The following is a 24,715-nucleotide window of genomic DNA, read 5'->3' on the forward strand; positions in this document are numbered from 1 at the left end:
ATTGTTAAAAGGGTCAAAATAGACGTACGTACTTTTTGTTAACGATTATAGAGTTGCTACGCTTTCTAGACGTTAAAGGAATAATCGTGCAAAGCTTGAAATCTGTAGGACAATTGTAACAAGTCAAAATTAACGTCCCAAATTATAGAAAAGCTTAAATTTTAAAAACAGACTTTAGATTAGCTAACCTAATAAATGACTTTAAAAGCTTTTATACAAATTTGAAATTAAGCCAAATGACTTCTAGATAAGATTTTGATTAATAGAACCAACTAACTTTTTTTTCGTATTTTAAAAACAAGAACAGTTATGTCCAATTTGCAGAATAAAAAATATAAATAAAATATATGGCACAAGTTTAAATGGCAAAATGGCTAGACTGTAAAAGAAGTTAGGTTAAATGTGTCTTTTCTATAAGTGTGTGCATACGTGAAAACGCTTTAGATTGATAGAGATCGATTTCCGCTGATATAAAATTATAATATTAAAAATTCTGTAATAGTATAGCGGTAAACCGGTTTTCATCCAGCGGATATTAATCTGTTGCGAAGCCATACTGGAAAAATCTTGAAAATATTCGTAGTTAAATGCTATTATTTAGTCAAACTGTCTTAAATTGAATTGTTAATGTGTATGTAAATTAGTAGGACTAGTCTACTCGTAGGAAAACCAACATGAAATCTTAAAAACAAGTAACTTTAATGGTTATAAATGTATGTTCTTGATAATATATTTACAAAAGATTGAAAGTTAATGGAGAAAAATATTAGTTTTTAAAAAAGAAAATTCGGAATCAAGGAAAAAAAGAAGCGGTTTTCGTTATATTTTTATAGTAGCTTTTCTCCTATTTCTAGCCCCTAACCTAAAATAACCTATCAAAATCTACTGTGAAAATAATAATGAAAATACGAATTATGATATAACCCACTACTTCGTTTTCTTTTAATGATCCAAAAATTAAGTCTTGTTATGTTTCTTTCCAAATGTTTTTGTTAATTTAATGCCCTCTCCGTAAATTTAAGTAGAGAATAATGTAATTAAACTAAGTAGTTGCGACTTTAGTACGATTATCTGAGTAAATACCATAACTTATAGCACCAAGGATTTAGTAAGAGTAATTGTTTTATTTATAAAATTGTACTGTGTAAATACAAAATCATTCCATAATTAAAAAGAAATTTTAAGTATTATTTTATTTTACTCTTTTTTATATTTAAAGTGTTAAAATATATAACTAGCTTCTAGGGGCACTTGCGGAGGGGGGAGTTGAATTTGATAACCCAATTTTACATTATAGAACTTTATAAAGCGATTCTTCGTATTTTTCTCCTATTTCTAGCCCCTTCGGGCCCAATTGCCTAACACTGCGTGGCAATCACCTAACCCGATATAACCTAACCTAAAATTACCCACTAAAAGTAATTTTAAAAATACGACGAATCGCTTAAGGGGCGTTGCCATGACAATGACTATTCCCTATAAGCGAGATCCTTAGGTACAAATAAATAGATGGACATACTGTTACTTTGTTATAGGGATATCTTACCTAGCTTCAAAAGTCTGGGATAAAAGCTGACACTGGCATCTACAGTCTTGAACTGATTATACTTGAGAATAAGTATTTGGATGGAGGGGTTTAAACTGATGGGCATAACCTAGAAATAGATTGATAGATTAATATGGATTGAACAATAATAGATAAGACTAGAGGCCGTCGGTTAGATGATATGTTTGAATCTCATCCCGACGCCGCATTAAAACTAAAGACGTTAAAAATGGTTCATAGTGCTGCTATGTCACGTGTACAAAATAAATAGTTAGAGTAAAGGAATGCCTTGGCCCATAAACAGGCGCAACTCATTACCATGCACAGTTAGAAAGGTCGTGCAATTAAAGGGAAGGTTGTCTGCTGGATGTTACTTAACCTAATATCCTTGGGTGTTATTGCATCCCATCACAAGCGGATGATGCTCTTGATTCTCTATATGTTCACTTAAAAATCGAAGGAGAATCCCGCCCTTATTTATTTCTAGATTTATATTTAGATGAATGGATAGAAAACATTTTTCTAAAAGAACTAACGTATGAATTGATAGAGTTAGATTTAAATAGACTTAATTAATAATCAGGAATTATGGATGCATAGACATGGCTCATTAGATTTAATAGAAATGTACTGAACGTTAAACTAAATCATATAACATTTAAAAACTGATTATTGTAATGTGTATATATTTATGTTAATGCAAATAGGTGAATTTGAATTTAAATTTATTCCCCCTTCTAAACTTTAACAATGTAGCTTAAACTTTTAATGAAATAAGTGACAATTTCATTGGAAATTTTAGTTACAAAAAGTTGGGGTTAAAAGTTTTTAATTTAAATCTTAAGGTTTGTATTTAGAAAAAAATACGTAAAATTTACGTGTCTGTTAATGATATTTACAAGTTCAGAAAATATTAAATAAACATAAACATTAACATTTTATATGTGTATTATTTAATAGCAAAGCTAATATAAAATTTGAAAAGTCTGTCTGTTCTTCGTTTTTTTTGTGCTACTGGACGAAGCCCATTTTGTTCCGAATTTGTATCACTTTTGAAAAGTGCGACTCCAGTTACGTCATATTTTTCTTTCCCGAAAAAGGGAAGGGGGAAATGAAAAAAAGGGAAGGGGGGAAGAAAAAAGAGATGAGAGAAAAGGGGAAAGAAAAATATGACGTAACTGGAGTCGCACTTTTCAAAAGTGATATGTGGTATTCACCATCCAAGTTTATGTATCCCCATCCCTGTCCACATTCCTATACTTCTCTGGCTGAGTCAGACCTCCACTTGTAACCGCCACTATACTCCATCCTGCTGTGTTGAGAGCTAGTTGATTGTTGCAGGCCAAAGAGTGAATACGCTTCCTCCCGTCTGCATTCGGTTAGATACAAGCCTATAAGTCTAGGCTGGCGGTATCTATATTTCCCACGTGTTTAAGTACGTCGTTTCTTACCTAACTAAGAAACAGGACGTCCAAGCCTTTAATTGATATCATATTAAATATATCCTATAATAATAATCCCATTAATCTGCCTTATTCTAACCAGTTTTAATTGCTTAATAAATATTGTATTTTTTAGAAATACCTTGTTATATTATTGATATTTAATTGTATCGAAGCTACTCTATACTCGTATTCCAGTCTGTCTGTACATCCCCTCATACGTCATTTTGGCGCAGTCTTGTCTACCACTCAATTTTTGAGGGGGGAAGGTATAGATAATTAGCGTACAGACAAAATTAAATTGTAAAGTAGCTTCGATTGCAAAGTGAAATTAATATTTTCCTGATAACTAAGTTTATTCACGGAAACAGTTTACAGTAACAATTTGTTACAGAATATTTCTAATAATTATTTCGTGGCAAACTGCCAAATAAAGATAAAAAGGAACCCGCCTTTTATTTTCACACTAGTATTTAATTTCACACATTTCCATATTTTCTCCTTAAAACAGGAAGAAAGGGATATTCCCAAGTTCTTAAAAAAGTTTCGTGGTAGACAAATCAGTGTTAACGAACACTACACTCCAGCACCATGACCGATAATGTCAAGAAAGGGGATAATGATAAAACCAAAAACCCGCCGCCTCCGCCGGCTCCGGCCGTCCCTGGTACCTCGCAGCAGCAGCAGGCTGACCCGCTTTCCCCTGAAAAAATCAAAGAACTCATATCGGAAGCGTTAAATGTTAAGTTAAACGAATACTCGTCACATTATAGAGATTTAATAAAACAAGAATCCAAGATTATGCAGCTCGAAATAGAAACAAAATGGGCAGGGTTTAAGGACACGGAATCACATCGCAGATTATTAGCCGACACCGACATCTTAGATCTAAAACGTAGAGTATCAAAACTCCCAGCGGACGGAAATCTTGGCCCATTGTTTGCGGAAAAAACGTTAAACGAAAGTCTTAACATGACTCATTTTAACACCATAGGTGATGATTCAATTAATGCCACTTTTTATGACCGGATATCGGTCCAGCAAAAGATAAACGTGGTCGAATGGGTCGCCAAGGATAGGATGACAGCCCCAGGCTGTATGGCCTATTCAATTGTAGGCTTTATAGGTCCGGCGGATAATGACAATTGGATGAATGTAAGAGAAACTTCTCTAACTGAATATGAAAAAACCTTATTAGAAAGGATTCCCTTTATCCCTGATAGGATTAAGTCGTTAGAGCCCCTCCGTAGACCTACACGGTCTGCACCCAATGTAGCAACAAGACCTTCTACAAGAAACACGCCAAACACAGGCACAGCCGCAACGGCAACAACTAGCGCCGCCGACGATGACTTTATTAAAGAATGCTTTATTAAGGGACAAAAATGGGATTCCGATTTTGCGAGGGATGCCCCTAGGTGGGACGGTAGGGCCGACTTTGACAATTTCTTTTCTAATATGTGGAGAGTTGCAAAGACATACAGAATCTGTGACCCAATCCTTTTTAAGGATATTTTATACCAGCGAATTTATGACTCTAGAGGGGAACGATTAGGAGACTTAATTACGCCTGAAAGAAATCAGGCCTTATCTGCTTTAAGTTATTACCTGATGATTAGGAGGCTGGTCACTCCTTTCTCGGATCCAGAAGTAGCCTCGCAGTACTTCTACAACCTAAAACAGGAGACTAATCAACCCCTTGACACCTATTTTGAAAACAAACTTAGGGTGTTCAAACTCATGAATCCTGGCCTCATACCTAAAAAGAAGTGGAAAGAATTCTATCTTAACGTTAGCAAAAATCTGCTGTATACCAACCTTGCCATGGACATGGCCAATTACGTTGAAAGTATGCAATTTTTGGACGATTACAACGCTTACTTGAATAAACTTATTAATCTCGGACAAAGATACGTTAATTGGGATGGGTCTGGCCATATTAGCAAGGAAAACCTTTCGGCTTGCTATTCTCAAGCCATGGAAATGTTCCTACCTAAAAATTCTGCGGAAACGAAAAAACAACCCATAATCAGCATTATCGAAGATAATATCCCCACTAACACGGCAATGTATAAGGAAAACTTAACCGAAGAACCTGACGAGGTTCCCTCTTGGGTAGATCATGAGGATGATCCTATTGCTTGGGATCAAATCGAGGGCGTTATAGGAGCCTTTAATGGGAGGAGTAAAAATATTAAATGCTGGCATTGTAATATCCCTGGCCATGTAGTGCAGAATTGCAACAAAAAGAAAGCTGGGGAGCCCCCAAATCCTGAGTCCCGCTTTGGTAAAACACGGAGTAAATTCACGCCTAGAAAAGCTCCAAGTAATAGTAATAAAATACCTGAGCAGTATGCGCGTAAAACTATCAACCAAATGGATCAGGAAGCCAGCGAGGAATCTGAAATAGATAAATATGTACAAGCGATTGTTAAAAATCACGTCCACTAGATGTAAAAGTGGATTTATGCGATATTAATTGTCCCTATCCCAGAAAATAAAAATTTGCTGAATGAATTTCATATTTTGATATGAAAGATAAACAAAATATCCCATGCCAAGCTAAGCTTGCAAATTCCTCAATATCAAATATCCCTTGCCAAGCAATGCTTTGGCGCGAAAAAATAAAACAAATTATTATTATTAAGTCTGACTAAGCAACACAAAATAAACTCCTCCCACTCCTTTCCCTATCCAAATGTAGCTGATACAGGAAATTGGGGGAAAAAGGGAAGTAACCTGAGGAGCATTTCACATGCACTTAATATTTCCATTTTTTAAAATCTAATAGTCTTTATCAAGAAGCTAACAAGTGAATACCTATTTTCTATTTAGTAGTATTTATTTTTAATATCGCATGATCTATCTAAAATGTAAATATCGTATATTTTGAATGTATATATATTAGAATCTAAAACATTCTAGTTCAATTTTTAACCGCTAGGGGAACTTAAGCGAATTATCTGTATATAAACAATGATTCTTGAGTTGAATCCTCAGTATCAATTTTAACTGAGAGTTGCTCACTCTTAGCCTCTGATTTTTGTAGCTGAAATATCTCAGCAATTATGTATAATAACTTATTCATATGGATAAATATTATTGCATTTTGTACAGTGACAATAATAGAACTATATTTAATTTATTATGTATCCGAAAGATGTCGCCTAGAATGCTACCGCGGTCCGTATAAGTAAATAATAAGATTAAGAAGGGGGGGGTCTACTGGAAAATCTGTATAAATACGATAAAATTTCCAAATCTAATTCAGTTGTTCTTCAGTTCTTTGTTGTTATCATTTACTCTCTGATTTTTTGAGCTGCAATTAGGCAGCAATTAAAAATTAAAAGAAAAACTTTAATCACTTAAAACGTGATTAATAAAAGCTTAAAACATTTTGATTAAATTATTTTCCGCTAGGATTACTAGCAGAATAAAATAAACTTAGTTCTATTAGCTTCCGCTAGGATTATCAGCGGAATAAAAAGTCTATATAAAAGTGAATGCATATTATTAATCAAGGCCAGTTACTATCAAAGCAGTTACTACAAACCACATCTTATTTTTGAAGCTGATATTCAGCATTAATTATACTTTAGTAAATATATAAACTTGTTCTACCCCATAGGTGGAAAAATTAAGTATAAATACTAACAATATCAGAATAATAAATCAGTCATCATTGACCCTCTTTATTATATTAGCCATATCTAATATTTTTTGAGCTGTAATTCAGCGCTAACTTTATATTATTTGATATTGTGAATCAAATACTAACTAGTAAAACCATAGTTTGTATAAATACAGAGATAAATCAAAAAATAAGTCAGTCTGTTTTTAATGTCTTGTTAGTTGCAAGCTGAACACTTATTTTTAAGCTACTTTGTAGCCTTTCAATCTTTCGAAAACTTTTTAGTTTAATTTTATCCCGATAGGTTTTTATCATATATCCAAGTATATAAATAGGGACCCGTATTAAAGTTTAATAGTTTCTTTAGAACTATCAACATTCTCATGCTTATTAAGAAATTTCTGGAGCTGAAAAGCGTTTAATAAAACTTAATGAAACCCAGAAAGTTATATAAAATTATTTTAACAATTAACCATATTGTTAAAACATTTCATTATTTGAAAAAATTCGACAGACAACTATACCTGGAACACAGGAAATCTCTGTGTGAGGATTACCATCGTCTAACCACTGAGGTGGGGATCTTGGAAAATATGCATCTTAGGCTTCGACTAAAAATATAATTTATTTTATAATGCCTATCTGTGCAAAACTAAAAGTTCTTAATCCCGTGGGGGGGGAATTCCTGCAACACGCTTTAGTGGATACAGGAAACAACTTTAGGTCCCTTATTTCTAAAGAAATCTTAGATGATAATAAAATCACATTCACCCCTGCCAATCTTAGCGCTCTATCTGTAGATTTAAAACCAGTAAATATCATAGGACACGTAAGTTTAAAATTCAGCTTTGATGGGTCAGATAAAATATTCGAAGAAACGTTTTACATCCCTGAAACAACGTCTAAAATTATAAATCTAGGATATGAATTTCTCAAAGTTAATCGAATTAACTTGTTACTAGATAAGTTGTCCTTTGAGCTCCCTACTGGCGAGCAAATCCCAATAGAAAATTCAACAATTAACATAGTTGAAGAAAGTAAAAACATACCCTTGATCCCTACAAATAATGTTCATACGGAACAAAACTCCCTTATCCCAGGAATAAATTGGAGTAACCAGGGGGGGACTGGGACATTAAAACAAAATAAAACATGCGTAAAATTAGCAAAGAAAACAACATTCTTGCCGGGGGGGAATACAACAGTGATAACAATACCTATCCATCAAAAAAATAGGAAGCTGTATATATCCCCAAATAATTCTAAAATGACAAGCCATAACGGTTTGATGCTTATGGAGGGTATTTATAATGTAAATGAGAAGGGAGAATGTTGGGTAAATTTTGTCAATTTAGCAGGAAAAAATATTACCTTATTGAATAATGTTAAAGTTGGATATTGCTTTGAATTCGAATCAGATTCCCCAAATTCCTGCAATAAAAGTATTAATCAAATAAATGAATTGTCAGGAACTACACTTCTTAAAAGAATTAAATTCATTAAAGAAAAATTAGACTTAGAAAATAGTGATTTTATCAAAAATAACCCAGGGATGAAGGGAAAGGTAGTAAAATTATGCCTTGATCATTTCGATATATTTTCGGTTGACGATGCCGATATTGGTAACTGCGATCTCTTACAGTATAAAATAGACTTGATCCCCGGGGCTAAACCTATTAAGGCTAGAAACATTCAATTAAACCCATTATACGAAGCCAAATTAAAAGAACAAATTGAAAATTGGCTAAGGGGGGGCGTCATTGAGGAGGGCTACAGCGAGTGGTCCTCCCCAATCTTTGCGGTAAAGAAAAAACCAACGGCTGGGGGGGAAGGCAAGCTTAGGTTCGTTATCGATTTTCGTGCGCTTAATAGTGTAACACGAAAAATTAATTGGCCCCTTCCCCTGATTTCTAGTAATTTAGAAAAATTAGGCACTGGTAATGTATTTACCACCCTCGACTTGACTAGCGCATTCCATGCGCTAGCCATTTCGGAGGAAAGTAAACACTTGACAGCGTTCACAGCCCTTAACAGGCAGTATCTTTTCAAGAAACTGCCGTTCGGACTGTGTAACGCGCCAAGTGTTTTCTGCCATTTGATGGACAGAGTCCTAACCCTTATCCCTGGCTTATACGAATTTATAATTTCTTACCTTGATGATCTTATTATATTCTCAAAGAACGTTGAGGAACATCTGCAGCATCTCAGAAAACTCTTCGGAGTCCTAAAAATAGCAAAACTTAAGTTAAATCTAGCCAAATGTAAATTTTTCACATCCGAATGTACATATTTAGGTCATATAGTCAGTTCCCAAGGACTTAAAATGAACCCCGCATATTTAGAACAAATTAAAAATTGGAGCAGGCCCAGGACAGGCAAGGAACTCCAGCGTTTCCTGGGCTTCTCCAATTATTATAGGGCCTATTTCCCATCCTATGCGAAAAATTCTTGTACCCTAGACGAACACAGAAACGATAAAGTTATCGAATGGACCAATTCCCTATCAAAAGATTGGGAAAATTTCATAAATATGTTCTCAAATTCTATAAGTAAAGGCTATCCCCAGTGGGATAATCCTAACCCCTTTATAGTAGACGTAGATTTTTCTACGAGTTATTTCGCTGGAATTCTCAGCCAAAACCAGGGGGGGGAAGAAAGAATTATTGGAATATGTTCCAAAAAATGTAACGGGGCAGAGAAAAATTATCCAAGTTATAAAGGAGAATTAGCATGTCTAGTATTTGTTCTTAAAACCTTTCTTCATTATTTAAGATTTAGAAACTTTATTGTGCGTACAGATTCGATTTCCTTAGTTCATTACAAAAAATGGCAAAAAGGAACAATAAATGGTGTAACTCTGAGATGGATTTTCTTTATCCAAAGTTTTGACTTTACAGTAATTCATCGGAAGGGTAGGGACCATTGCAATGCCGACAATCTATCTAGAGGGCAATTTTTATGCAAAGAACATAAGGAAACCGATTGTGAAAAATGTACTAGCTCATTTACCTTAGATCCTTATGAACAGGATTGCCCATACCAAGACCAGATTTTTGAGTTACATTCGGCTTCGGAAGTCGGTGTGCACAATGTTTGGCAATCTGAAACACAAAAAGATCAAGTATTATCTGAAATTCGTAGGTGGATATTCGAAAAAAAGAAGTTGTCCAGTTTTGAAAAAGCTGAACTAACCGGCCGGAAAGAGGTCCTTTTTAAATTGATAGAACATTTATACATTATGGAAGGACTTCTAATATTTAGACAACCTCTTAGCAATGGAACATTCATTGAAAGACCCGTCGTACCCATTGGATTATATAATAAAGTTTTTGAATTGGCACATAATAATAGTATAGGTCACAAGGGGGTTAACGAAACAATACGCAAGATAAATGAAAGATTCTTCCTTATAGGAATTAATAAGTTTGTCGAATCACGCATCAAAAATTGTATTACCTGCCTAAGAAAAAAAGGGCAGGTACCTAAACACAAACAACCTATCACCCATTCAGCCATTAGTCACGAGATTTTTGGCCAGGTATCAGTAGACCTTATCGGTCCTTTAACCCCTAACTATTTCCAAGGACAACATGTCCGTTACATATTTATCCTAGTTGACCTATTCTCTAGGTACATAATCGCCCACCCCATCAAGGACGCCACCGTGGAAAGCACGGTGAAGGTCATCCTTGAACAGGTGGTACCCACCTATGGCTTATTTCGGTCATTGAGGAGCGACAGGGGAACAAATTTTACTGGGGAAGTTTTCAAAAAAGTTATGGATGAACTAGGTATCGAAACTAAACTTATTCCCCCAAGAAACCCTAATAGTAACCCATGTGAAAGGCATAATCAAAGCATTTATGCAGGTCTAAGATCCGATGACCGATTCGAAAGTAAAGACTGGGCAAGAAAATTAGCTTTGACCACTTTTGTAATTAACGCTAGTACGTCTAGAAGAACGGGGTATACGCCATATTACCTTATGTTCGGCAGACAACCAACTCTCAATCTCGATTTCTTTTCTCCAATCTTGCAGAAAAGGCAGGACATTGACTGCAGGTCTTACTTAAACTACCTAAAAAATTTGGAAGAAATTATTGCACAGGTTTCCAAAAAATCTAAAATCTATTTAGAGTTTCAAAATAAATCTAGGAAGGCTTCATCTCCCCTTTTCGTTAACGACGTATGCTTTGCATTTTTTAATCTAGTAAAGATAGGGGTCAGTAAAAAATTGCAATCTTTCTATGGGGGTCCTTTTATTGTAACAAAAAAATTCTCAGAGGCCCTTTTTGAACTCAGTCCCTTTGGATCAAATCCAATAAAAACTAACCAAGTTGTTAGTAGAGATAAAATACGAAAAATAGATTCTAAAATAGAACTATTGGGGGAAACACTTTCCTTTAACGTCTTTCCAATTGAGGAAATCGTCCCGTCTGAGGAAATAACCTTGACCATAGATAATACCGGGCAAACCGAAATAAACGATAATAAAGGTATGGAAAATGACGATTTTACCTACCTAGATAACGATGGTGATGATTTTATAGAAGAAAACCCTGAAACTAGTCAGGACTTACCCCAGGGGGAGGTGGATTGTGATGGGGGAGGGGATATAATGGAAAAAAACTCACCATTTGAGTCACAGCCCAAAGACCAAGAACCCCCTGGCGCAGATCGGTCATCCGGTCCTCACATCCACGTCGAAAATAGTTTCTTGGAAGAAACCGTCCCGTCCGAGGCTTCTTTCTTCGCACAAAGACCCAAACAATCCAGCCCTGAAAAGGTTATTAATGTTAACAAACAAAGCATAGTACCCAAGTATATATTAGAAGAAGAAAGAAAAACTAGGTCACAAGGGGGGGATAACCGCATACATGTCCAAATCGGACTGCATAATCCTATTAAAAGGAAGAAATAAAATGTATATAAAATGTATAATTATATAAAACCAAGGTGGCAAATGTATATAGCTTAATCTACGTATGTATAATAACGAAAATAAACAAAAAAAAATATATGTTAAAACTAACTAATTAACATATTTCAGAGAAAAACGAGAAGCATAAAAATAAAATGCAGCATCATTTGGCAAAGGCACCAGGAGCTCGAGGTAAATTTATTTTGGGATTCTTGGGGCTTTTTATTATTTTGGCAAAATCAAATGCGTCCGAAATAATACAAATAGATGCGACTCAATGTGTAGCAAACGAAAATCCGCGTTTGAAAATCTCTGAATGCGCTGCGTTTCTCAATATTACCAATATTGAACAAAAACAATTTCACCTGCTTCAAAAGGTTGAAAGAAAAATTATACCTGGAATTCGTTGCCACCTCCGAACCAGTACTCATTACTGGTATTGTGGCAGATATAGCCACATACACCTCGCTGCTCCAGCACTCGTGGAGATACCGAACCTCGTAACTTATGAAGACTGTTACACCATGTCCAAAACTAAAATATTTAACTTTGAAGGGAAATCAGTCTCAGTGTATGAACACCAGATGTCATACACGCGTTTCCTGGTAAACGGGACACTTACTTACCCCAACGACCTCCTTAACGGCATCGACCCCGCCTGCGAGGGAAACGGCGTAACCATTAACGGCATTTTTATCCCTGGGACATTTGAGGAAAAACAAATAGGGGTCCAGGCTGAGCCTGTTGAATTATTACAAACAAAAGCGGGCTGTTACCTGGGCAGTCACTGGGTGGGAAACAATTGTTTAGATCACAATCTTAGAATAGGCTACGATAGAATTATCTCAGATGATAAAACTGATAACGCACAAAAATTCACTTCTCCTTGGCGAACGGTAGACATCTTTAATATTTCATTGTTTACATTTGAAGGAGAACAGGGTGCCCAAAAATATCTAGTGATCGATCCCCAAATTACGCTAGCGCTAGAACTTAAAGATAAAAAACATTTTGAAAATCTAATTCCCGAATTATTTTATTACAAAACTAATATTGATAACTTAATGGTATGGTTCACAAATTCCATAAAACCATATTTCCCACTCTTAAACGCTAAAGAAAAAGATGACATGTTACCACTAGAGATTTTCTATTCCTACCAACAATATAATAAATTAATTGTCCCCGAAACTCGCTGTTTACAGAACCATTTTCTGTCTAAAAGCAGTATTCAGACTCATCGTAAAAAACTAGTTAGGGCGCTCGGTGAGCTGGATTTAGTAATACAGTGCGATAGTCTTAAAATCAATGTTTCTTTGGGAGAAAATTTACCCTGTTTTGTGGATCATTTCTCGGTTTCAATCAATAATAAGACTATGGGAATATCACCATTTTCACGCAGATTGGTTAACACCACCCATTTAACTCCGACTAAATGTTCCGAAAATCCAATTTTCTTACATTTGTACCAAGGAAAATTCCTTGGGAATCAAGGGCAGGGTATGCAAATACTAAATGTAAACAAATATCTTATGGATAAACCGATTAGCCTATTTCTATATCATTCTTGGCAGAGCCTAGAAAAAACTAATTTCTCAGAAAGTGCCGAGGAATTATACCTCAGCCAACTTGCCGCAGACTCCAATAATTTTGAAGTAAAAATAACTGACTCCTGGTTTATTCAAACGTATCATAAGGTGGTTGATTTTCTATCTAGTACTTGGTATCATATAGTGCTTGTAGTAGCAGCCATCCTTACAGGAATAGGGTCGTTATTATGCGTCGCTTTTATCATTTACATATTAGCCTGCACCAAAATTCATGCGTACAAAGAAGGAGGTACGAGTGAAATACACGAATTGCGGGATTTTACAGATAATGGGGAAAACTAATCCCCAAAAAACGGACGACCTGTATCAGACATATATACCTATAAGATTGTCGTCCCTAAAGGTCGTCTTTGTAAAAATATTTCCTTATTTGATATAAGGAATTAATGACCCTTAATTTTAAGTTTATTATTTTTGTTTTAGGATATCCCAGGCGGAATTTTTCAAGGGGTTTTCACCACTCCCATGGGGCCGGTCACTCTTCATACCGTCGAGAATATGAAGAGGCACCCTTTTACAATGAAGAGGACTATTATTATGACAGCAATCATGGCTATCCCCAGGGCGGCCCTGAGGAAGCCTACTATGAACCTGACGAGAACAGGTATCAGCCGCGAGTAAAACCGCCACGCAACCCTGAAAACCTCAGTGAACTTCAATGTGTCTCAAGATCAATCCACGTTTACCGCACTGCGAGAAAAGAGGTTCCAAAGGAACTCCTTGACCTGCAAGAAAAATTGCGACAGGCTAAAAATTTAGAGGCCAACGAATATCCCGATAAAGCCAGGCCTAGGGCCAGGCCTCTAATGGAACAAAATAGGGGAGGGGAACGGCAAAAAAATCGGGTGGAATCGCCACCAAAACGTAGTGCCTCACCTGAATTGGAGGTAGTCGCCGTAAAATCAGCCCCAAAGGCGGTAGAAAAACGTCCGCCAACACCAACAGGCAGCGGCGGCCCAGCAGCCAAGAAGGCTAAGGTGGAAACTCATCCGCCTCCATTACCCCCTAAAAAGAAAGAGACATTAGCAGAAAGCAAAATTGAGCCTAAGGCTTTTTGGGTGACCGCTGAGGAATGGAAAAAAGTCCTATCCTCCACTGTAAAAGAAGCAATGGAGGAAGCTCTTCTCCCCTTCCAGAGAAGTCTGGAATCTAAAATTGCTAGCAATGCTTCATTTGTTGAGAAAGCATATATACAACATGGCAAGCGCCTTATTGAAATTTCCGCAGAATTACTGCGGAACCGCAAAACTTTGCGCGAAAAAATTCGCACTGTCTCTGAGGACTCGACCGTTGAGTTAAAATCACGAATGACCACGGTCATTGAGGCCACTAGTCGACTGTTGGACCAAAACTCTGACAGGGTAATTAAATATATTAATACTCGTTGTAATATTATGAATGTACCTGGGCAGAATGTGGCGACCATAGAGGCATCTCTTCCCGCTGGGGACGTACCCCGGCCAGATGATGATGGAGTTGAGCTGATTTCTCATTATGGCGGTTCTGAGTGCTCTGATGAGTACAGGCCCACCGATAGAGAAGGCAATCCAGAGGTCCTGGATCCTGCAGAGGAAAACAGTGACACAGAGCTCGATGCTCAAATCAGTGAGCTCTTTCCATCTGGAATTGATCTACCTGTTAATCCGCAGGCTGGCGCTGCCTCTGAAGATCCAGTAGCCACGGCTCCCTGTGAGGGCGTGTTGGCCCTCCAGAATGCTGTTGCCCCAGAGCCTCCAGCAGCTCCAGAAGATCCTACCTCCTCAGAACCCAATCCTGTTGATATCGTAGAGAGGGCTATGGCCGCAATCGAAGAACCTGCGAGTACAACAGCAACCCGCAGAAGCAGGCGTGCAGGTCAACTGTGAGGGAATATTTCATATTCCCTCAGAGGGGGCAAGTGTGGTATTCACCATCCAAGTTTATGTATCCCCATCCCTGTCCACATTCCTATACTTCTCTGGCTGAGTCAGACCTCCACTTGTAACCGCCACTATACTCCATCCTGCTGTGTTGAGAGCTAGTTGATTGTTGCAGGCCAAAGAGTGAATACGCTTCCTCCCGTCTGCATTCGGTTAGATACAAGCCTATAAGTCTAGGCTGGCGGTATCTATATTTCCCACGTGTTTAAGTACGTCGTTTCTTACCTAACTAAGAAACAGGACGTCCAAGCCTTTAATTGATATCATATTAAATATATCCTATAATAATAATCCCATTAATCTGCCTTATTCTAACCAGTTTTAATTGCTTAATAAATGTTGTATTTTTTAGAAATACCTTGTTATATTATTGATATTTAATTGTATCGAAGCTACTCTATACTCGTATTCCAGTCTGTCTGTACATCCCCTCATACGTCAGATACAAATTCGGAAAAAAATGGGCTTCGTCTGCTACTGAATAGTTTTAGCATCTTTTTCTTTGGTCTGTCTTTTCTAAAATTCATTATTCTGTCTGTTCTTTCTGTTTATCTCTATGTCTTTATATCTTAATATGTTGTACATCTATTCAACTCAAATTAAATTTCCGAGACTGTTAATTTAAAGTAAGGTAATGTTTAGACTTTACATTACTGCAACTTGGATACATAGATAAAAATTGGGAAAAAGAAGAAAAATGTATTCAAAATAATAATTATATATGAAAACTAAAACAAAACGACTTGGTAAAAAATTTGGTAAAGTTTCCACTACTAACAAAAACATTTATAATGGTTACCCCATTAAAGAAAGTAAAAAAAGTCATTGCGTAGCTGTTTAGTTGAAAAATTATGCGTTGAAAAAATCCATTACTATTAATGCAAATCTTTATAGTGCTCCGTGCAAAAATATACTTTTATATTGTTGTATTGTATTAAGGATTTCTTTCCATACGTACTTAGAGATTCGTCTGTTAATATAGCTATCTATTTTCGATATTACATGTTCCCTATTCTATTGCAAATATGAAATTGTACCAATTTTGATGAATAAATTAGCTAAGCCATCTCCCCAGACACTTGAATGTCGAATTATACAATATTATACAGACTTACAGACATATCAGGGATATAAAAGGATAATACAATGGCAGATTGACTTATGTTAATACACAAAATTACCCCTTCTGTAGATAAAAATTATTGGTTGAAACGTTTGAACATTCAACTAAATGAATCAAAATTCACTAATGTTCCCAAAGTTGTTACACCAACAAATAAGAAAACGTTATTGTAAAGCTTTGGGAACTAGTATAATAAACAGCCCATTGTCCCCTATCTCTCTGCAGACATATACTCATGAATAGTGGGTGCCTATGTCTTTTTGGAACAATTCTGAAGACTTCTTAGGTGTAATATCTATCTGTAATACTATGGTTTCATAGACTACAACATACAACATACATAGTAGAATTGAACAGCATAGTCTTAGAAATAACACAATATTGCTGCATATTACTATCTATCCATTTCTCATCAATTTATCTATCTACCAAAATAAATTGTTTTGAAATAATTAGAACACAGTAATAGTGTCTGACTGATTATGACGTAACAAAAAAAAATAGCCAATGAGAGGCCGTTATTGACCAATGGTAAAATTCATAGTGGCCTCTCATTGGCTAATTTTTTTTGTTACGTCATAATCAGTCAAACACTATTACTGTGTTCAATAATTAGATTAATTGGTGAGTCTTACGTTTGTGATTTGTGTTATTTAGAAGGAAATATACCTAATGATGTACTTAGTCTCTCCGCCAGTCAGTCTGTAATTCAGAGAATGTTTCAAAAAATAATTTCTTTCATATTTTTGATGTACTCAACTTATCTACAAATAAGCCATGTGGATCAATCTGACAAACCAGCATTTACTGAAAATATTGTTTAATCCATTTTTATATTTAAAAAAAACCTTAACTAGCACTAGATCAAACTCAACCCCTTCTTTTCCCAAACAAAAAACCTTTTAAAAAGCGAAGCTGTTCTATAATTATGGTCGGTCCGTACGTAACGGATAGCTCTTTTCGTTAATTTAGGCATGTTAAAATTGTTCTAACGATTCTAAACTTTCCATGGTGATTCCTATATGAGTTAGGTACGAGTTAAAAAGCGAAGCAACTCTATAATAGTTACCATAAAGTCCTTACATCCATTTTAAACATGTTGCTTTTTGACTTTTTCAACATCAAATTTTTATTTGATAAAATTATCCGATTAGTCTGATTTTTGGAATACTGATTCCTAGGACAACAAAGTATATTGTTATAAGCGAACCATCTCTATAATTAAGTCCTAAAAATGTAAGTATGTCCTTAAACAATATCCTGTATTTAAGAAGTTTTTCAGCACATTTACTTACAATGTTGTTTAGTTCGACTTTTAGACATTTATATTCTGATTATTCAGTTCTGACACTATTCAAGTGTTAATGTTCGTTTGTCCTGCCTTTTCAGAGCTTCGCTTTTATGGATGTTGTCATCCTTGTTTAAAGGAATTTTTAACCTTACTATTTAGGATACGTTTTTATATAATTTGCATTTATCAAAATCTAAAGAAAGTATGTGGAGGGGGGGGGGGGTTGAGGTCTTCTTCTAAACTTAAGGATTTAGCCCATTTTTTGCAGAAAAAAAAATAGAAATGTCTTGGGTGTAATATAATATTTCATATTTTTATCTAGGTCCATTATTTCTTTTATCTTTCTTTCCTTCTCTTTTAGTTTTTTCTCCCGCCTTTTTATGATTTTTAGAAGAGTAACTACTTTGCAAGTAAAAATTCAGATAGGTGATTTATTGGTATTTTTGAAAAACCTTTTAAAAAACTTAAAAGACTTCTATTACCCTAAATAATTATACTTATATTGAGATGTTTTTGTTTATCCTAAAACATAAAGTAGCACAGTTTTTTTTCTTAAGCTAAAGATCTCGGAAACTGGAAGTCCGAATTAATTGTCCTTTTTAGGAAAGCTTTATAAATGTCTTTGGATAGTTTTAGGCTATTTTCCTGACCCCCTTTCACCCTCTCCTAGAATCTAGCGAGGTAACTAGTACATCCTAAGATATTAATTAGTATGTTTTTTTGTAACTTCTGAACCAACTAAGTTCTTAATTTTAGTGAAGCTTCACATAGGTTCAGGAGTGGTTTTAGGCAATGTTATTTTCAGATTGGGGAGGTTTTGAGCTACTTTTCTATCTATTCGACCACTAGCGACTTGTATTGATAAGAAATATAAGTTGTATAAAACAGCAAATGTGTTTTGAAATTGATGGGATTATAATGGGCTTCCTCATAAAGTTTTGTCTTTATTATAAAATAAAAATAACATAACGTGTCCAGGGAGGGAGGGGACAATGGCCTGTTTATTACAATAGTCCCCAAAGTTTTAGAATAACGTTTTCTTATTCGTTAGCTTAACAAGTTTTGGGGACTTTTCAATAAGTTAAATGTCCAACCGTTTTAACCACTAATTGTAATCTAAGAAGGGTTGATTTGGTATATAATCATTGGTGATGTACATCAATTTATCGGCCATTGTCTTATCCCTTTAGATCCCTGTAATGTGTCTGCCAGCTATACATAAAACTTTCAGCTAAGCTTAGAATTAAAATATTGCTAAATATGTATAACTGCGGGGATCTAAAGGGATACGACAATGGCCGATAAATTGATGTACATTTTCATTGATGATACAAAAAATCACCCCTTATGTAGATTGAACTTAGTGGTTGAAACGTTTGAACACTGAACGTAATGAGCCTTCCAATAAAAAATCATTAAAAAATCCCCAATGTTTTTATAGCCAACAAATTTGAAAACATTATTATAAAACTTTGGGGATTAGTGCAATAAACAGCTGATTTAATTATCTCTCTAAAAACTAATTATAAGCAATTATTGATTCATCAGCCATGCCCTATCCATGTATCCCTAACTATACATATATGAACTCTTTCGCCTTTTTTAAAGATTAGCAAATATAGAGATCTTAATCTACAAATATTCTCATTTCCTCAATTTATAATGGGGAATTTTCTGTAAGGGGGAAAAGTAGATAATACGAGAAAAAATGAAATAATATCTTGATAACCTCTTTAGTGGTTAGGTAATGAGAGTATCAAACTTTTGCTGGAGTCCTATGGCCACCGGGATTATTTTTTATTTTGATTCAAAATTAAGTAACTGTCATGATGATTGAGAAAGAAAAAAAATAAATTAAGCACAAAGAAATTTACTCTAAAGAAACTTAACAACATTTGTCTACCAAATGTTTAAATAAGCATGTGCTGTATAAATGTCAAGGCATTCTCCTAACTTTTTTGTTTTGTACCAGAAGTATTTCTTTCTCTAACAATTTAACTTGAGAAAAATATATTATGAAAATGTCCAAACAATTGTAGATCTTGTATGTTAAAGCTTTCTTTACATAACGTATTATGTAATCTAATAAAGTGTGTTTTATTAAGCTTAAAATGTACAGAAAAATGTTGAAAATTCTTGTACTAAATATTTTCGTTATGGTTACAATAAGATGTAAATGGAATAAGATAAAAAAAATTTAATGTTTTAACCTATCTAAAATACACACTAATAAAAAAATACATTATTCTAAGCAGGAAGATGAATTTCGATTTTAGCAATCATTTTCAATTTATTTTGTCTCTTGTAGCAGTGAATCAAGCAATATTAGCTTGATCGTTTTAAATAAAATGAAATATAAAAAAGGTTGTCAATAAATCATATATTTCTGACTTTAGAAAGGATTTTAGAGGAATCCCACTAATACAAAATACAGATTAAAATCAGGGAGTAAGGGAGGGGACAATGGATCGAATATTCAATTTTTAGGAGTCTCAGACTTTGGGTACTGGCTTAAAGGGAATGTGCAAGAATTTAGCAGTTTCTGACTGACTTTGGGTACTTGCGCACAGAATGCCGCTAACTCGTTTGTTAATTTTGAATATTGCAGACAAGTATCAATAAACTTAATTTGTTATGAGATGAACTGAAATTAGTTTCCGAATGTAAACACATTTTCCTAGGTGTTTCCCAATCCTATCTCAATATTTGCTACTAGCTAAAAAACCTTCAAAATTCAAAAAAAAATCAAAATTTGAATGTATTAACGATTTATACATTATACATTCAAAGTTTTAATTTTTCAAATTTAGATTTTTTTTTTGGAAGTTTGAAGGTTTTTTAGCTAGTAGCAAATATTGAGATAGGATTGGGAAACACCTAGGAAAATGTGTTCACATTCGGAAACTAATTTCAGTTCACCTGTTATGATGTGGCTGGTTTTAACAATTTTTTTCTCTGCAGAAAATATAATTTCATAGGTAAAAACTTTATTGTGATATTTGTTTAATAAATAATCTAAGAATCCAATTAAATTTTGGATAGCCTGATATCTAGTTGCCGAATGTGTACGCAGTTTCCTGAGTGTTTCCTCATCCTAGCTCAATATTTACTACTAGCTAAAAATCTTCAAACTTCCCTCAAAAAATCTAAATTTGAATGTATAAACGATTTATACATTATAAATTTGAATTTTTCAAATTTTGATATTTTTTTTAAAGTTTGAAGCTTTTTTAGCTAGTAGTAAATATTGAGCTAGGATGGGGAAACACTCAGGAAACTGCGTACACATTCGGCAACTAATTCGGAGGTCATCAAATTTTGGGGTATGGGGCTATGGGTTGAATGGGTTCCAGGGAGATTTTTCTAGTTATTAATTACATAATGGTTACGCCAGTCTGATGTGCTGGTTATATAACTTTCAAATGAATGCATTTTTCTTGGAACTTTCTTCTTATTTTATTGTTTTCTGTATTGTATTAACTCTCCCTTTAAAATTTCCTCCATATTTGCTGGATTTGTCTGGATTTCAAGGTCTTTCAGCAAATACTCTTAAATTAAATTAATTGCCCATTGTCCGCTCTCTTACTTCCTGGATTAAAATGCTTGATTTAAATAATTTTGGTAAAATGGGCTTGTTTTCTATTTCATAAGCAGTTTTATGAACGAAAATTTTAGTTACAATACAGCAAAGTCAAAAGACAACACTTATGAAAGCGAATCTCAACAATCAGATTAAAGGACAAACATAGAGTGACACTATTGAAACAATTCAATATTCCCAAAGGCTCAATATATACTTCTTTTTCGGCCTTAGCTTACTATATGGTATTGGGATTCCAAATAAGCATCTGAAAAGAGAGTGTTAAAAAAAGCCACATCCATTACAATACAAATTGGAGAGGTATTCATTTTCCTTATTTTCTCCCCACAAGAAATAAACCCCCTGGCTAAACCATGTTCACGCCACACTGGCTTAAATAAATATCTTTGATTAGCATTTCTTTTTTAAATTTGTCAGTATTGTTATCCATGTTTTTGATGACAAGAAAAAGAGAAGATAATGTTCTCTAGAGAACAAAGGGAATTCAAATTTATACAAACTCAGAGGACGTTCAAGTACAGTAAGGATCCAAGTCTACGAATGAGCCATGCATAGATCATTCAGCATCATGTTTTGTCATTGCTAAATTACTTTCCTCCAATAAATTATAATATTCGAAGAAAAATGGTATTTTTAATGTTTAATTTAGGTTAGGTTACAAAAGATTTATAATATTATTTATGATATATCTTTGTATTTTTATATTTTTATTTCTACTAAAAATTTATCCAAAAATACTTTTCATAAAAGGCTCATATTAGTCCTAAAAACGCCGCATTAAGAGCTGTATTCAAGATTTAAAGGTTCACATATCCTATCTCTGGCCATTAATTATAAATACACACTTACAACTTTTCAGATGCTATTGTTTACAAATTCAGATCCTAATCCCCAACAACTACAAATGGACTTTTTTGCCACAAAGCACTACACAAAGACACTTACTGACATATAGTGGCAGTGACAGAGTTTTTAAATCTTGGAAAAATTATCTAATCTTTAAGTTATTCTTATATAGAATAAACAGGATGTCTGTTTGTCTGTATGTATGTTTGTCTGTAGCTAGAGATCTCGCAAACCACTGGATGGATACTGATCTCCTTTATAGTGAAGGTTCAAGGAGGGTTTAGAACTATATTTTTGGGAGGGAAACTTCACTATCCAAATAGAAAGAGAGCCCTTAGAATAAGATAGTTTTTTTGCTGTTTATTTTCAGTGGATGGTCTATTTTCTCAATCAATTGTAGATAATAATTCTTTTCAACTAATTATTTCCCATGATCCTTTTCTCTATATCTACCTAAAATACTGGACAAAAATATTTTAAATGCTAAGAAGTTCATATGTCATTCTAAGTTCAAATAAAAACAATGCCTATAGATATTTTTTCCAACAATATTACTTAAAGATTACAGTTTCTTTAGACCTCTTAATGTACTGTAATTTTTCCTATAAAATGACATGAGAAACAGCCCTAAATTGTCTTTGAACTGAATAGAATTTTAAAATAAAAAGAGTAATTTTATTTCATACGAAAGAGAAATGTAGAAAGTGAAAGGAATTAGATTTCTGAAAATAAATTTATAGTATAGATGTATAACCAGCAGACAACTACCTGAGCTGGATCTTTAAATCATTTCAATGGTGCGCTAAATCACCCCGCGCAGAATTTCAGCCAATCACAGCGTCCCATTTCGTAAAATGCGCCGCTGTGATTGGCTGAAATTCTGCGCGGGGTGATTTAGCGCACCATAAATGGGACGCTGTGATTGGCTGAAATTCTGCGCGGGGTGATTTAGCGCACAATTGAAATAATTTAAAGATCCAGCTCTGGATCCCCATGTTAAGGACCTCTTTCGTCTGCTAGAAAATTGCTTTCTGCTCTGTTGTAGCGACATTGATGTGTTGATATTCCCGACGCTATTCGTTTATTTTTAAAGATCCAATTGAAAGTCGGCACATGGTCCGCGTAAAAGGGATATATAGATATTTAACCCCTATTTAACCTCCATTTATATATTTACTCTATATTTCTGAATAAGACAGACAAATATTTAAAACAAAAAATATAATATAGAGAGGGAGTTGACATTGGACTATAAATGGCACACTGGTACCCCCCAAAGTTTTATAAACACTTTGGTTTCTATTATTGCATTTGATTGGTTGGTTCCGAACTAGTAGTGTCCAATCTTTTCAACGGAAAATTTTTAACTTTAGAAGAGGTAATATTGTTTTCAATATTGGGGTTATATAACAATGTCTGAGTTCTTTTTTTTGTGTATTTTTTTAGTATGTCTTGGCATTTCTCCCGTGCAAATGTCTTAAATAAAAAAATGACAAAAAATCAACGATTTTAGTTGTCAACATACATTCCAGGTTTAACTTCATCAATTTGATTACAAATTATTTCTAATAATTTTTATAATCAATTTCCCTATCCCTGCTCTAAGTACATGGTTTGTGTAATTCAAAAAGTTAAAAGTTTGAATTTAGAGTCAGGAATATTAAATTTTAAATAAAACTTTATCAAAGGGTCGGCAATATAAATTTATATGGAAATAGTTTTAGCAAAAACTTTTAGAATTTTTTACCATATCATCCTAGCTTTTAAAAATAAATAAAAGTAATGAGGTTTTATTAGAGAGGGAGGAGGCATTGGGCTATTTATTACACTAGCCCCCATAGTCTTACAGTAATGTTTTCTTATGCATTTTCTTAACAATCTTGGGGACTTTTATCGAATTTTGAGTGGTTGATTCATTGATCCAAACATTTCAACCACTAATTGTAATCTACAGAAGGAGTAATTTTGTGTATCGGGGATGTACATCAATTTATCGGCCATTGTCTTATCCCTTTAGAACCCTGGTTTTCATACTTAAAATTATTGATGATACCTACCTCCATATCTGTATACAAGCAGGAGACTGAGAGATTAACATTATCACAGCCGCAGCCATGCGGACAATAGCTCGACACCAGCTCTAGTAACAAAACTAGAATTATAACTAGGATAGACATTTTGGAAGATTTTTTTGTTTATTTCTTCATGATTTCGTGGATTTTTCGCTTGATCTTTAAATCATTTATTTCAGCATATTTTCATTAACTATTAAACAATCCCATATTTTTGGAAATCATTTTACATTTCACATTTCTGAAAAAATATATATATAATACATCTATATTTCTTGTATGTTTGTCCATCTGTCTATCTGAAATAGAAATGTCGTGAATAACTTAAATAACAGGTTTAATGCTATTTTTGTTTTAAAATGAAAAAGGGGGGGGGGGATTGAAGAGATAAATAGCCATGAGTTGTAATATACATATAAAAAAGCATTGTTAGATTTAAAGCACATTTAATGTTATATATACGCCAGTTCAGCCATATACACTGTTTAGTTGATTAGCTTTTCAAACAAAAAAAATAAATGTAGAAAATTACAATGACTGAAAAAATATATAAGTTTCATCTAGCATACATGCATAACAGCCCAATAAACGTACATATCATACCAAATATCCGATTTAAAAGCTACGCTTTTCAAAATGTTTAATAAAACCATTCTGCAAAAAGGCAATGAATGTCAAAATTGAATAAAATTCATGCATCCGAAAAAATAGGG

At 34.3% G+C, this 24,715-nt stretch overlaps 1 protein-coding gene and 1 long non-coding RNA gene across 2 annotated transcripts in view; both read right to left on the reverse strand.

Moving 5' to 3' along the window:
- LOC145324588 (uncharacterized) overlaps nucleotides 1-24,239 on the reverse strand; it is a 108,048-nt gene extending 83,809 nt beyond the window's left edge. The window contains exons 1-2 of the mRNA XM_080167170.1: nucleotides 23,988-24,239; nucleotides 1,547-1,655 (exon numbers count right to left, since the gene is read on the reverse strand). Of these exons, the coding sequence (XP_080023296.1) occupies nucleotides 1,547-1,655; nucleotides 23,988-24,107 (229 nt within the window). The 5' untranslated portion in view covers nucleotides 24,108-24,239. The remainder of the gene's footprint in view (nucleotides 1-1,546; nucleotides 1,656-23,987) is intronic.
- On the reverse strand, nucleotides 9,634-12,470 carry LOC145323877 (uncharacterized). Its single transcript, XR_013881126.1, has 4 exons — nucleotides 11,937-12,470; nucleotides 11,254-11,397; nucleotides 10,602-10,697; nucleotides 9,634-9,720 (listed from the first exon to the last, which is right to left on the reverse strand). It is a non-coding gene; the product is annotated as an uncharacterized LOC145323877 (long non-coding RNA).
- Nucleotides 24,240-24,715: the final 476 nt, after the last annotated feature.

The sequence above is a fragment of the Acartia tonsa genome, chromosome 7 (assembly GCF_053477335.1).
Source record: "Acartia tonsa isolate MP-2025a chromosome 7, ASM5347733v1, whole genome shotgun sequence".
NCBI classification, from domain to species: domain Eukaryota; kingdom Metazoa; phylum Arthropoda; class Copepoda; order Calanoida; family Acartiidae; genus Acartia; species Acartia tonsa.